Genomic DNA, 16,229 nt, shown 5'->3' with positions numbered 1-16,229 from the left:
TTGTAGTTTCCTGTAACTGAAGATGTAAGGACATAAGAAGAAAATGGTTTGTATCACGAACAGTTTTCATATGCATCCTCTCTTTCTAAAACAAGGCTGTATTGATGTCTAACCATTTAGAGTACAAGACTCACATGGAGTTTTACAACCACTGCAGTAGATGAGAGAATGGTACTTTCGGAACTCTTTAATTAATTTCTTCTTCTGCTTCAAAGGAATAGTGGGGTCACTGTTCATCTCTTGAACTAGTGCGAGAAGATACTGATTTGTTTGCTGTTTCTGATCTTCATATTCTTTAGTTGTCACACGCTGACAGAAGGTGAAGCCTTTGTAAGAAACCAGAGGTTCAGGTTAAGTTTAATGTATCATGTAAAGAGCCTGATTAAAAAATACAATCAGAAACGCAGGTATATTGATAATCCAGTCCACGTCAGATTACAGATCTCTACAAGCAATGTAACATACCTGGTCCTCCAGTGAGCATGGATGAACATCTACACATTAATTGCAAAAATACAAATGAAAGAGCAGTGTCACGATTGCAATACCACCAATGGTTTTGTGCTGCCAGCAGACCCGCAGGACAAGAGCCAGTATGGTTCCTGCAGAGACGCCGTAACGAAGAGCGACACACGACAAGAACGCGCTTCTCACCATGCTGTGATCCCCTGCGAGTCAATCAGATGTGTAGCAAGGCCCAGTGCTCAGTGCAAGAGAATAAAGATTTTGGAAAAGAGTTGCTCTGCAACACAGCTCTGAGTTCAGCAACACAATTCAGGAACTTCCAGGTGACTAGAGAGCTCAGCACAGTTTGGGCACCAGAAGCAAAGGTGGTGGATCAGGTAGCAGTTCAGGGTGAGGACAGAGCAAGGAACTGGAGCCTGAGATACACGCCAGTTAAAGTACTATTTAGCTACAAACACATTGTGGAGTACTGCCCTTGCAAGGACTGAAGCCCCACTATTAGACAGATGGGTTCCAGCCTGAGGAAAGACTGACATTCAGCTACTTTACACATTAGCGAGGAAGTTGGTTGAACACATGTTAATTGCCTAAAGGGGGGGAAAAAATATCTTTCTATTCCTTCTGTACAGACACCATCTTCTTGAGGCTTCAGATAGAGTGTGCTGGTAACCTGAGCTGCCAGAATCTTCATGTGGACCTGTCCTTCCCTTCTTTTACAATAAGTCTGTCAAACATTAGTTGTCAGGTCAAGAAAACCTGTTTCTTTCAAAAGCCAAAGCTTAACAACTTCTGGCAAAGAGATTAACTCTGAAAACTTCAGGGTGGATCCTTTAGTCCAGGGGTTTCAAGTCAGTTACTAGATTAAAAACAACCCCAGAGGTCCCTCAGTGTTTACTTCCAGCAGACCTAATGATTACCTTCCTGCAATAGCTAGAGTCCTTTTCTCACCAGGGTCCCCCAGCCTTCCCTCCTGCTCCTGCCTGCACTTCGAAGTTCACCAGCTAAGAATGCTCAAGTAGCTCTCAGGAAAGATTTTCCTCCTGCCTCCTTCATGAGGAAAGGGGAAATGACACCAGAATGAGGCTCACCAGAACACAGGACACGCTGTGCTGGAGAGCTTACAATCAGATCAAACAGCTATTTCAACAAGCAGATGGAATCTATACGCATTTACAGGTTGAACAGACAACTGAAGTACAAACCCCATACTATATTCTCCCTACCAACTTCTGGAGTTTCAACCTACTGATGGAGATCATGCAGGCTTCAAAAACACTGCAGACCTGCAGCTCCCTCCTCTGTTCTCATCTCTCTATTCTTTGGCTACACAATAGCCACTGAACTGTAAGCAATTTGGACACATCCCAGAACCCAACACAGATGGTAAAAGATTCTGTACCAAAACCCCTTCTCAGACAGCTGCTCTATTAAATGTAATATTAAACAGCACAATAACTTAAAGTATTATCCAGTTCCCTAATGGTTTCTCTGCTTGAGCACATAATGCACTGGCAATACAGAATTCAAAAGGAAAGAGCTAAAGAGTCAGAGAAAAATTCAATTATTTAAGCCAATCCTTTTAATCACAGTGCTGGAAGCTATTTTTGGCAGCAAGGCCAGATGGAATGTTAGCTCGTAAAAGAAATGAGCTGGAAAACACAAATCCTACATACACACCAAGTGTCAAATGCCTTCCTTTTAGGCTACACTACCCTTCTGTAAGTTTTAGGTTCCTGATAAACTTTGTGCTTACCCAGAAAAGGAAGAGAGCTCTTCAAAACACTAAATAATTAAAGTCTATACTCAAGACATCCATTAGAACCTTAAACTATTGAGCTCTAAGAGAATTTTTGGGTGTTTTGTAGCAGAAATAAGAATGCTGCTCCTAAATAAAAAAATAAATTAAAAAAACCCCAACACATCAAATTTACAAACCAAATAAGCAAGTCATTTCAGGAAACACATTTTGCATTGATTTCTCCAGAAGGAATTATTTGGTAAGAACATTTTGTGATGTGTTTAAAGTAGATAATTAATAGAATTTTTGTTCTCTAATATTCAGAGATCAGGGTTTTGCTTAGAGTAGATAATTATTGGTGATTTAGTCACTAGTCACCCTAATGCTTCACTTCTAATAAAGTAGAAGAACACAGTCCATGCAAAGTTACAGTCAACTCACGATAAATTGATTTCTATAAAGTGTTTTTTTATAAAAAATGTGCATGACATCATCTACCTGAATCGATATCTGGATCTTGTCCTTCTAGTAAACTCTCAAGTCTCCTACTTGTTAGCTCCAGAAGAGTTAAAGGAGTCTGAAAATAGAATCAGCAAAGAAAAACATTACAAAACCAATACTTCTGTGTTTTGAGAATATAAAGCTTTCAGACAATCAAAAATCACATGATTAATTCCAGTAGAATCTGTGGCTACCTTTATTGAGGTACACGTTCAATGTCTCTCACAAAAATCACACTAAAATGTGGTACGTTTATCACCAATGTTTCAGGCCAAAGAAGAGGCGGCAAGGTGTTCTAGATGTTGTTTTCCACTGCACTATGGCAAAAACTGTAGGGTAGACCTTGACCTGACTTCAGCTTATATAATACACAAGGCTCTGCTGCAGTTGTGCAGGAATGAGCCATGTACTCTGTTGTCAGTGCTACGAAGCACTGGGCACTTCATTTGTCAGATCTGGCTCCAGATCAGATCATGAATCAAAGTCTATGCTCAAGACATCTATTAGAACCTTAATCAGATCATGAATCAAAGCCCTAATCCTAGTGTCAGAGCCCTTAACACCACCAGCAACAAAAAGTATTTGGTTTTGGTTGTATATTAACACATACACAACTCACACTAACCACTTCATACTTGCAAACTAAACCAGAGCTAATTAAAACCCAAAAATGTCTCCTGTGTCTCTCTAGCTGAGGCCACAAATGGAAATTAATGTGTTGTATAAGAATTTAAAATTATTATTATTTTACTGAAACTATAATCAATGCTTCTGTGAGGCATGTTTGTAACTGGACAATAAATGTCTAGAGCATTTTACAGCTATCTTACAACAACTGAGAGAGATTATTTATCTAATACAGTGTTTGAATCAGGAATTTTATAGTGAGGAAAATAGTAGAGAAGCATCAAAACTGTCATATACTGGTTGAATTCAGAAAGTCAACATAGCCTCTGGGAAGGTTGCATCTTTTCACATGTATGGCAGTATGATGGAAGGTAAAGAAAAGGAGACTGTAAAATATATCTGCATATTTACATAAGCTATCAAGTCAAAGAGAAAGGCCATTTCATTTTGTGGTTCTGTTAACTCCTACATTAAAGAAAATAAACATTTCAAAATACCAAAAGGAATTCTTTAGAGTTGTCAGAGCTCTGCATGTATGTTGGGGCACCAGAGCGTGCCATATTATATACCACTTGGAGTATGTGAGTAGCCTCCTAACAAGGAGAGACACTAAGAAGCCTAAAAAATTAGGAGGAAGCCATACAGAAGCAAGGTGCCAAAAGGCCTCTACAAACATTTCTTAATACTTCAAATGTTTTCTTAACAGAAATGATGCAACTAGAGAGAGAACATATATGTATCCTTATACATAAAGAATACATATAAGGATATTTATGAAACCTTATATAGAAAGGAGTGCGAAGCTCTGAAAGCGCTGTCCTCCATAGTCTGAAATAGCTTCTCACCCCACTTGACTGTACCATTGAACTGTAACAGATGGAACACTAAACCCTGCTCCTCAGACCTGCTGTCTCCAAAAAGGCACGTTATGGCATTTGGCATTTAGAATGACAAAGCCGATGAGGTAAGGAAAACGCTACCTTGAAGAGCTCGGAGTGATTGTCCACCAGAAACTGAGTCAGCAGTTCTGCCTGTGGTTTTGACAGGGTCTTATTTTGTAGGATGAACTTTGTGCACGTCTTGATGATCACTGACCTGTTGTCAAACTAGAAAAAGAACCACTCAGATTTGGCATGAGATTTACTTGCAGTGTGTGAGCAAAGACTAAGCACAACAGCATGCTATCAGCAGGAAGAACATCTTGTTATTTGTTACAAAACAAATCACACTGGAAAGCAATAAACAGAATACTTCTAACCAGAGGAAAAAAGTTTGCTTTACTTACTACAGGAAGGTGCTGCTTCCCCACACTAGGCATAACAGACACTTACTTGTTTTTGTAATCTGTATCCCTCAGATTCAGATGCAATGGCTATAAATGTCAGGAACCTGTGTAGTTCTTCTCGGATATTCGGTGCTAATAATTTTAAATAAAGTTGTGATGCCTCCAGAGCTTGATCTGTTTTTCCTTTTTCTGCAATGGAGTAAAACAGTGTATGCAGTACAACTGCTCCTTTTCAGAGTCAAGAATAGATCTTTAAATTCCAGTATTAATCAAATTTTTGATTTTTTTTTCCCCTCTGAACAAAGCAGGTTATCTCAGTCACTTCTAAAATCTTTTGACAAGACTTAATACAGCATTTAATGAATGTAAGCTTGAAGTCTTTGCCCCACACCTAGTCAGGGAACAGACATACTTGGACAACGTATACACAGCATTACTATGTTCTGTGTACAACATGCAAACACCAAAGTGATGTTTGCACTGATGGTGTTTACATATCTTTGCATTATATTCCAGGACTCATCTCAGTCATTAATGAGTCAAAGAACTCTAACTTGCTCATTGCTTTGAGGTTTGCTTGTTTGTTTGGGTTGGCTTTTTATTTTGCTTTTTGATTAGTTGGGATTCAGGGTTTTTTTTTGTGGTTGGCTGCTATACAGCTGCCTTTTTTTATGCCATTAGGTTATAAGATTTCTCAAGGAAGTGTGATAAAGTTGAAACAGTCTCCTAGAAAAACCCTTTAGATGGCTATTCTAGTTATCTTCACTTTCAAAGTGAAGAACTATCAAATAGCCGAGCAGCTTTCTCAGGATGAGGGCGGATACAGGACTAGAACCTATGTATGATTCTTCTGGCCTCTGTCTTATTACTGGGACAGAGGTTATATTTTACAAGAAATTATCTGGGACTTTCCGGGGTACATAACAAGCCATTTGAAACCATCTTTGTTTAAAAAGAACATCGAAAGAGCAAGTAAGTGACCCTTTTCCAAAAGAAGGGCAGACAAAAACGCAGGAAAGAGCATCACCAAAGTTAAACAGATAGAAGCGCAGATGTGCAGACAGGAATTTAAATAATTTCTAGAAAAGAATTTATGAGTTTCTGTGCTTAAAACTTCACTGGGTTACTTTAACAGACTATAAGAAAAATAAAAAGGAAAGTTCCAAAGTAAAAAGGTTCAGAAAAGCCCTCATGGACTAGTTTGACCAACTGCATTCATCTAAAATAAGCACAGTACTCTAGAAGGGTTTATTTTTAAGGCAAAGAGCACGGCAAGATGCTTGCCTTCAGAACAAATCTGCATTAACAGCCATCTTAAACTGCTTAACAGCCAAGAAAAAACACTGTTATAACTGTATATGCATTGATTTAACATAAAAAATGAAGCTGTACCTTAGTTAACTGCAGCGCTTTTCACATTGATTTTGAAAGTGTTTTAAATGTAGATGTTCACAGCTAGTTTGAGCTATCACTTGCACTACAGTCAGAACATCAGCAGAGTAAGGCCAACTGCACTGGATTCTACTTGAAAATTGTTAGAATGGAAATTGTTATGCAGTGATGGCCATACTCTATTCTATAGAGCTGAAAGGGGAAAAACGGTTTTAAAATAGTTAAGCACAATCTCCTAACAGTGATCTAGTACAATATAGAACACAGCTGAGGACCCAAGAACACAAACTAATGTATCCAAACAAAGAATCATTTCCCAACATTGACATTATGGTTACCACTCCATCAAAGATAATTAGATAAAGCATGACAACTGCTTGCAAAGTAGTCCTATGCAAGTTGGAAGAGGTGAAAAATTAAAGCAAGAATAAGAAAGCAGAGTAGCCCTGGACATTTAAAGTCATGTAGTTTAGACTGAGCAGACAGATGCTTAATACAGAAAAGGCAACCAAAGCATTAGAGTAATTCTGACACTGTCTTTTCCTTCACCTGCAGGATTTGGTTGCTTTGATTCCCTAATTCAGTAATATTCTATAATAAGAGTTTATATCAGTTATGTATTAAAAGTGCATAAATAAACTATACCATCTTCAATTTAAGTGAACATTTAGTAGAAGTTACCTGTCAGTTATTTTAAATTAGCATTCTTTTTTTATGGATAAATTATATATTTTTGCCATAGTTTCCCTTTCATGGCACCTAGTTCATTTTTTTCTCTCCTTAGCAAAATACCTCTGATAAAAATATTGCCTTTGGAATTTTCATGAGGTTTTTAGGCCACAGTGCTCCACCACTCCAATTTTTACAGAGGCCAACTGGGCTCCTATTACAGTAAGCTTGTCATGATTCTCTAAAAACCAAAACTTTCAGTAACACTTCATAAACACTATGGAACTGAAGTAGTAATGAGACATATTTAGGGTAGGATTCATATTAAAGTTGTATTTAAACCTTTCAGGTTTACTTGTAAACATTTGCAGGTAAGATGGAGATTTTCTGGGGGTGCAATAGAAATCACAGCCTGAATCTCAACAGCCCCTTTTATATTTTAAAATAACTTCTATTTCTAAAATAGCTCAAAGTCCAGGACCTGCAAAACCTTACTCTGGTTAAGAAGAAAACTTAATAGTAAAAATCATTGCTATAAAGTTCTTGGTCACAAGGAGCACTAAGGGAAATTCTGACTAGCAGTAAGAGAATTTCACAGTGAGAGTGGTTTAAACAGATTACCCCCCAAGGCTGGTGATTCTCTATCCTTGCAGATTTTCAGAATTCAGCTGGAGCAGACCGTGTGCAACTTCATCTGACTTTGCAATCTGTCTTTGCCTTGAGCAGGTGTTCTGCCTAGCGACCCCTAGAGTTCCTTTCCAACCTGTATGTTAAAGTGCATCTGCAAATGGTGTTATGTTTCAATCAATTAATGTTTCTTGAGTTCCATCCTTTATAAGGCTTTCACTGCTCTTTTGGTGGTGGGGGGGGGTTGTTCCAGGTTGGTCTTACCTAGAAGTTCTATAATTCCTGAATGAATCTCAAGATCTTGAGTGGCAAGAAGGGAGTCCTTTTTTTGACTATAATACTTTATTATAATGTCAAAAAGAATCTTCTTGTATGCATTCAAACTGCTTGGTTTGTTAGTGCTTTGAGGTAACTGCTGCGTAACCATCACTATGAACTGGTCTGGGAAATACTCCAAGCATTCAATTGCAGCATAGAGCCATTTGTCAAGCCTGTGGAAGGAAAAGTTAGTTTTAGTGCTTACTTTAAAACACTATGCCTGTTCTTATTGAACCCTTTAAAGAAAGTTAGGTAGAAATAACCACACAGGTAGAGTCACATATTTTAACTGCAGTATTAAACTGCTTAATAAGCAACAAGCTTATGAAATTTATTTCACTAGAGTAGTTCAAGGACCTGCTTGAAATAAGCACTTCTCTGGTTTTCTTATGCTAGAGACAATACACCTGAGGTACACTCCAGATCAAAACCATCATTCCAGACTGTCACTGGCCCTTGAACACTTGCCACACAGCTAGTATTGTAAAGCCAAACACCACACCACTATTACTTCAGCATAAATTACGAAAACCCAGCAGGGCTAACACAAGTGAAAAAGCAATGGATGCATTACTGTAAATCCCAGAGGACTCTGGAATCAAGAGTTTTCTTAAGCATCTGTTGTCTGTATGGCTTAACTAAGGGAGAAAAAATGTGAGTGTAAAATTCAAGTAGGAAACTCACTGTTCAAAGAGGCAGGGAAGTCAGAAGAAAATGTCTCTAACTTAACCATATTGTCTAGAAGAAATCTAAAATCAGACAACTGTGGGGGGAGAGTTACTTTCATGTGACTCTCTGGATAGAAGATCATTTGAAATGAATCAATAACTCAAGAGAAGCAGCAAAGATAAATAATTAAGATCCACACAATCTTATTTTAATCATGGACAGCAGAATGAATTTTTTTTTGAGCTTGCTGCTGACAGCTAGATAAACATGAACGTTTGCTAGGACTGCTGCAGCTGACAAGGTCCATTTATGCATCCAAGAGGTATAAGGAGTAATGCAGTAAAGTGGAAAGGGGATTATGACCTCCTTTAGTTATGACCTCATAAGCAGTGTAATCACACTGCCTCATCCAGAACAGAAAAGTCCTAAAATAAACTGGGAAACATCTTTATAAGTTAAACATTCAGAAAACAGTCTAGTTACCTTTAGAAAAGGGGGAGAATAAAGCAGGATCTGACTACAGCTTTTAAATACCTACATGGAGAACAGGTATTTGTTTATTTCAAAACATTAACATGATGCTATTTGAAAACTGAAGACAGACAATCTGAGATATAAGTTATGCTCCTCATAATGAGGACAATTAATCCTACAACAACTTGCAATGCTGGAGGCTATTCTTTATACTCGGAATTTCGCATTTCTCAGCGTGGTACAAGCCAGACCTGAACAATACAGTGTCTACAAAGATGCTACTCCAGCCCACCACTTAAGTAATTGTAGAATAAAAGTGATGAAGCATGCATTTCATCTTCTTTGTGTTCATCTGCTACATTAGCAAAGACCCAGATGTTAGAGACACTTAATAATAAAGAGTAACCACCACGTAAGAGACAAATCCACCAAGCACCCAAGAATCAAGTACAAGTATAAAGCTCAAAAGAAAGCATTCATTAAGCCATTCTGGGAGGAAAAAACCCCAGGGAGCCAAGATGCCATCCAGCCATAAACCTAGTCTGGAACTGGACATTTGATTAGCTTATAGAAAACCCTGAACACATGTAAAAACATTAATATTTTCTCCCTAAAGCCAGAATACATAAAAACTGTAAGAAAGAGTCTCTTTAGGTGCACAGACTGACTTCAAGCTCACAGATAAAAATTGTATGGATTGGACAGAAATAAGCACTGCTAAGACATACACACATGAGAAGACATACCTTAGCATGTACCTTTAATGAAGATACCAAGATAGAGATCAGCCCAAGTACAATCAACAGGAACAGGAAAGTACACTGCTGCCACCCCTGTCTACAAGTTTACAAGTGTAACAATGTCTGTTTTGTTTACTTAACACAAACCATTGATTAAGGAGCAAAACAAAGCTAACAAATCCAATTTGTAGATGTGCAACTTACTCAGGCAAATTTAAGCTACATGTGACCTCTCTGTCAAGGAAAGTATTTGAGATAATCAGGTCTTCTTTGCCAAAACAGTCTGGTTTTGTCTTCACTGAAGACACCAAGATATCTTCTAGAAGTGGAACATCAATTAACTGCAGCAGTCGTAGCAGAGTTTGCTGTTTCCAGACGTCCTCTATCACTGATGCCATAAACAAAAAAACAAAAAACCCTCTTTAGAAACCAGGTTAGGTAAAACACTAAACTTGGCTTTTAGTCAATAATGTTTTATATGTTCAAAGAAAGCGAGGTAACAGCATGCTGTGAAGTTTCTGTGTTGTGGAAGAAGAGATCAAAATAGGACTGCTAAGAAAGCAGGCTTTAAAGAGAAAAATCTCTCTTCTCCATCACACTACAATTGCTAATCAGCAATATGTGCAAGAAAAGACAAGTGAACAGCCAAGGAATCATATAATAAAGATGTACTTAATCTTAAAACCCATTTCCTTCTGAAGTGGTATTTGCATAAATAGAGTATCACCACCCTGCAGAACTTAATCCTGTTTTGTTTCCGACAATTTACTTACTATGACTATTTACCCATTTAGCTATTGTGTCATTAGTGACATGTTAAATTTAGGACTCTGAGGGGCAGTGTTTAACTGAAATGGAGTACTCACTCAAGTAGATACAGTGAAGATCAAGTTTTTAAAAGAAAAATTCAATACTCGCCTCTTTTTGAAAGCAGATGAGTTGGTTCATTAACCATGATCTTTGGAGGTAAAGATGCATGAACATTTATTGATTGAAGAAGCTCTTCTACCCTCCTTTTATCGGCTGCTTCTAATGCTAAGGGATTTGAAAGTGTTGTTTCACACTTCATTCTGCTTAGGGGAAAAAATATATCAGATTTGTAACAAACAGAATCAAGACACATTTATCTTTGTCACTTCCTAAATTGCTGTTAAATCAGGACATTTGGGCTTTGCTGTATTTGGAGTCTATCCTGCTGCTAGGGAACTAATCATCCATATCTGCTTTGTGGAAAGGGCAAGGGTATTGATTCCAAATACTCTTTATTAGCTCCATTTCTTTTTAGCAACTTCCAGCAAGTAGCTCATTCATACTAATTCTCAGATTTCAGCACAACTGACTGCAAAATGATTCCTAAGCTCACGCTACTGTGCCAGACTCTATTCTGTATAACAAAGGGCAGATCAAGGCAGTTCAGCATTACCAAGAAATATTAGGTAGCATCTGAGATTTAGGCAAAACCGGCACATAGTTTTCAAATGTCTCCAATACCTGGGTTACACAGATGTAACTTTGCCTACAGTTAACCCACCTTAGTAAAAAAAAAAAAAACCCAAACCCAAACAATAAGTCAGACTAGTTCAGAGTAACTCACTTGGAACATCTTATTGCCTTCTGTTGGCAGATTTCCTCAGGAGACAAGCTCTCATTGTCTGTTTTTCTCGGAAGAAGAGGACTGGGACTGCTATTTACAAATTTATAGAGACTAGTGTTTGTGTCTTCAAACTCCATTTCTTTCTCATTCTTGAACAGGTGAAGCTTTGCTCCAACTGGCTCAAACACCTTGTGATCCATCAACGCTTGGCACACACGGACTCCCTTCAGCCGAGAAATATCATTGCAGCTTAGGTACATGCTTTGCATAAGGTGGCTTAGTACCACATCAACAGCATTGGAGCCAGTGAAACAGTTTTTATACGTTTTCAGATGTTGCCTACGCCTTTTGATTTCCACCTGACTGTGAAGAGCATAAATAATACTATTCCACAGCTGAGTTGCTTGAAAAGGACCATCGCAATCTGAAAAATATTGGTATGAAAGTTTTATAGATGTTTCTAAAGCTTTAACAAAGGCAGAGAAAGATAATACCTCATGAATCAGTCCTTTTAGTAAGTTGATTCACACCCACTCGAGTAGAGTCAACAATAGAGAACAAAGAGACACTTGAACAGGTGAGGAAGCTGGGTTTTTGTTACTACCACATGTACTATATGTATGTATACACACACGTGAATTCATTAGAGTTACAGAATGTCTAAGGCTTCCTGGCACCTCTGGGGGTTCATCTGATCAAGCAGGGCCACCCAGAACCACGTCCAGACAGCTTTTGAGCGTCTCCAAAGTTTGAGTGTCTGCAACCACTCTGGGCACCACTGAGAAGAGCAGGGGTTCATCCTCTTTGTACTTTTCCTTCAGGTAGATATGGATGAAACATCCCTAAGGCTTCTCTTCCCCAGGCTAAACACCCCCCAGGTCTCTCAGCCGCTCTTCCTCGGGGAGATGCTCCTCCACTCCTCGGTTTCTCCCCCACATGTCGCTCAGCAGAGAACAAACCTGCAATAACATGACACCTGCCTGACCCCAACCTTTCGCTCCGAACACTGAGGCGCAGCTCTCTGCCCAGCGCCAGCCCAGTTTAACCGCGACGTCTGGGGGCGCAGCCGGAGGAAGCCCCTCTCTCCTCCCGTGCGCTGGCTCCTTCCCGACCACAGCCCAAGGGCCCCCCGCGCGGCTCCGGCAGCCGGACGCACCCTCCCGACGGGCGGGCCGACCCCTCCATCCCACTCCGCTCCCCACGGAGGCTCGGAGGCGCCGCCAGCCCCGCAGGGGCTGCGGAAGAAAAAGCCCCAGCAACGACGAACCAGGAACGACTCCCTCCCCCACCTCGCCGCCACCGCCCGCTCCTCCGCCGCGGCTCCAACTCGCTCTGACTCCGGAGCCTCCTGAACCGCGGAGTCAAATAAACCGCCATAACCGCGGCCAGCGCGGCTGGCGGAAGCCAGCAGAGTGCATCACTTCCCGCCCTCCCCCGCCTCCCCCGGCCGCCGCCCCAGCACCGCCCCTCTGGGGCGGAAGTGAGGCGCGCTCTGGCCGCCCCCCCCGCTCCCTCCTCCGGCGCTGTGGCTGTCGCCGTCGCTATGGAGTAGCTGGAGCGGGACGGGGCCGAGCTGGGGTCGGAGCGAGAGACGGAGCCGACGTGACAGGCGGCCCGCCGGGCCCACAAGAAGACGGACAGCCGGGCGCTGCGCCGGCAGCTTCCCGCAGGCTCAGGTAAGAGGCCTGTCCCCCGCGCGCGGGGGCAGGAGCAGCTGCCCGTGGCCTAGTGGCGTTGCGCGGGGCGGGCAGGGCCCGCTGGTTCCGCAGGTGCCTCGCGTCCCGGGAGCCCGGAGCTGGGTGCGGAGGGAAAAGGGGCCGCCCCGGAGGCGCCATCGTTGCGTGAGCAGGGCCCGGCGGGGACCGTTGAGCTGCCCGAGCCGGCGGATCGCGGATCACCTGCCTCAGCCGCCGCTCGCCTCTGATCGCGGCCGCCGCCCGCCTCAGGCGGGCTCTTCCTCGGCTGCCCTGCGGAGCACTGAGCAGTCACCGGCCCTTCGGGCAGCGGGACGGGGGGGGATTCCCTGTGCGCCGCTGCCGGGGGTTTCTCGGCTGAACGGTGCGAGTCCGGACTCGGTGTAAAAAACAGTAAACACTTGGTGGGCACTGACTGGCCCGCCGGAGGCATTCCAGGGGGTTGTGCAGCGTATAGATTCGGTTTCGCCTGTCAGCAGGCGACAGACAGATCCCCGCGCATGGGTCTCGTCCCCGGGAGGTTGTGACAGGGTTTTGGCTGCGGCTCAGCACCGAAATGCAGGAAGAAGAAATAAATCACGAAGGTGACATGCAGCGAGGGCAGCTACGCTGTGCACAGTCCGTCGTTGTATTTAGACCTCCTGTTGTTTCTATAATAAATGCAGAAGCTTGATTATGACTTATTTATTTATTTATTTATTATGAGACTTAGTTGATACATCACCTGTTTTTCCTGTCAATTCATCGTTGTTTGGGTGAGATCAATGGGATGGGAGTTCAGGTTAGGTGGCATGAAACACCTGCCTGCTGCCTTGGTTCACAGAGGGGTATCCCAGCTTGTTGTAGGTCAGAATACTGGCAGTGTGTACGATGGATGCACTGCTGCACAGTATACACCTGTATCCACATATCAGATTAAGCTATGAGTTAGTTCGTGGATAAATTAATAGGCTTAAATTGCACAGGGGTTTTTTATATAAGTGAGAGTTAAAGAGTGGTGAGTGAGGACTCTGTTTTGGATCTACCTTTACTTCCATATTTTGAATTTTTTGTCTGATTTCTTATTGCTGTGTTGGCGAAGAGATAGGTTGTCATTGTGCTGACATATTGTTGCTGATGTACATCAGCATAAAGACCATTATCAGTTGTGAGGGGAGTTCATGAAAACAACACATAGACCATCCAGATTTCTTTTTAGAGTTGGAATCATAGAACCATTTTGGTTGAAAAAGATTGTCAAGTCCAGCTGTTAACCCCCCACTGCCAAATCCACCACTAAACCGTGTCCCTAAGCACTACATCTACATGTCTTTTAAATACCTTCCGGGATGGTGACTCAACCACTTCCCTGGGCAGCACGTTCCAGTGCTTGATAGTCCTTTCAGTGAAGAGCTTTTTCCCTGATATCTGATGTAAATTTTCTCTGGCGCAACGTGAGGCTGTTTCCTCTTGTCCTATCACATATTACTTGGGAGAACAGACCAACATTCACCTCACTACAACCTCCTTTCCGGTGGTTATAGAGAGCACTAAGGTCTGCCCTCAGCCTCCTTTTCTCCAGACTCATTCCACCTTTCATGGACTGCTATCAGTAGCATTAATATTACCCATGAAATTCAAACAGGAAGAAATCAAAGTTCTTAAAATTTATTGCTTGTCCTGTGTTGCTTGTCTGGATGCTTTTATTCTTACAATCTTGTACTTTTCTCATTTATTACCTTTTAACTTGAATTTCAGGTTTCATTGTGGGTGACTGACTGTTGTTCTGTGGTTGTGAATTTTTCTATAAATAGTTGTTTCTTAAAAGAAATTAACAGACCAGGTTTTCTGTGGTTGAGAACTGAAGTTGCATATTTCAAATAAGGTCAAATAATCATGATTTGTTGTATTAGAAGGTTTTTTTGTTTGTTTGTTTGGGTTTTTTTGGCATGGGTTTTCCAGATAGATTGCTCCCTTTGACATATATTCAGTTTTTACTGGTATTGGTGGTAACAATTGTTTTTATAAAGCGAAATAAGTTCTTTGTATTACAATCAAAATGTTGACATGAGAGGATTTTACCCATTTACTGTTAGATGGATGTGAACTGAAGACCCACGCTGCTTATTGAGAAGTTTCTCAGCCCTCCTTACTCAGTAGCTAAATTAAACAGTAGTTCCCTGCCTACTGTCAAGCTGCAGAGGAACAGGTCGGACAGGGCCTACCAGGCTTGACTTTTAAATCCTCGCCCTTCAGACACTGGAATGTTGTTAACATTCTCACCTAGTGGCTTTTCCAGGCTTCTCCCTTCAGCTAGTCTGTCACTGTCAGCAGAGGGCACTTCTGATTTAATCAATACTATACCCGGTTTTTTCCACCACCTGTAGTGAGAAGCTCCCTTTCAGGTTTGTGGAAAGGAACTTGAGCATGCCTGCACGTGCGTTTTCTTCATAATATTTCTGCAATTAACTTTGCAAAGCATCACTTTAGTCTTGAGAGTTCTGACACAGGGTTGTGCTGCGCTGGTACTAGAGGAGGTTTGATCAGTCTGTGGAACAATACAAAAAGCACAAGATTGAAAACCCAAATAAATTAGATTTGTGGTTGTCTTAAACTCGTTAGGATCAATTTTATAGTCCTTTAGCATATAGAGTTTGCTCCATGGAGTAGCTGCAGAATAAAATCTCTGAGAGCTGGAAATACCTATAGCTCCAGTTTAGAATGATGAACTAAATTGTAGCTACCACAGTCTTTTAGTTCAAGGTGATGTAAAAAATTTCCTGGTACAATTTTGTTAAAATAAAGCATAATAGGATGGTTTCTTGTTTCCTTCCCCTGCAGCAGCTGGTTAATACTTAGCTCATACAAATAGTAATGCAAGCAATTTGGTGAATAAAATACTGAATTTTGAGCTTGTATTTGGAAAAACAGAATGTGGGAAAGAACAGATTTTTTGCTTGTCTTCTGTATAATAAATATCTATTTTTTTGCTGCCCTGGCATCTTAAGCAGTCCTTCCCTTCAGAAAATGTGTAGTTCCATGAGTGGAATTAAAAGAGCCTAATTTCCTTCAGATTTGGTTCTCTCTGTTGATTGATATTGATATACAAGGTCTTCATGGGAGCAGTTTATAGATTCTCTGCTTTATTCAATTACCTGTTTTCAAGAATTGGTTGAATTTCTACGTCCTTAATTGCTTTGTTAAATCTAATGAAGAATGATCAAGATATTCAGAATTTTTTTTTGAGGAGGAGTATTAGCAATGGCATTAATTCCCAGGCACGCACACACGGATACATGTACACAGTGGGAATATGTGTAACTGCAAAGCCTGGAAGTTACATTTCACTCCTGGTTTTGTGGGTTACGCCTATATCCTGCTGGATCCTTGGTTAGCAGTTACAGTTCCCACCTGTGAGAGAACTGGGAAACCTTCTGGTTTTTTTTCCCCTTGTCTT

General features: G+C 41.2%; 1 protein-coding gene across 1 annotated transcript; it reads right to left on the bottom strand.

The window, feature by feature from the left end:
• Window positions 1-108: 108 nt before the first annotated feature.
• DEPDC4 (DEP domain containing 4) lies at window positions 109-12,476 on the bottom strand (the record flags this gene model as incomplete). Its single annotated transcript, XM_084263753.1, has 9 exons — window positions 109-326; window positions 2,702-2,780; window positions 4,312-4,437; window positions 4,663-4,805; window positions 7,569-7,795; window positions 9,710-9,893; window positions 10,424-10,575; window positions 11,100-11,523; window positions 12,389-12,476. The coding sequence occupies 9 exons, from the start codon at window positions 12,474-12,476 to the stop codon at window positions 109-111; spliced, it is 1,641 nt and encodes a 546-aa protein (XP_084119879.1).
• Window positions 12,477-16,229: the final 3,753 nt, after the last annotated feature.

This window comes from Gallinula chloropus (assembly GCF_964237585.1).
Source record: "Gallinula chloropus genome assembly, chromosome: 1".
Lineage (NCBI taxonomy): Eukaryota > Metazoa > Chordata > Aves > Gruiformes > Rallidae > Gallinula > Gallinula chloropus.
Note: the sequence above shows the minus strand (reverse complement) of the source record. Positions and strands in the feature narration are given on the sequence as shown.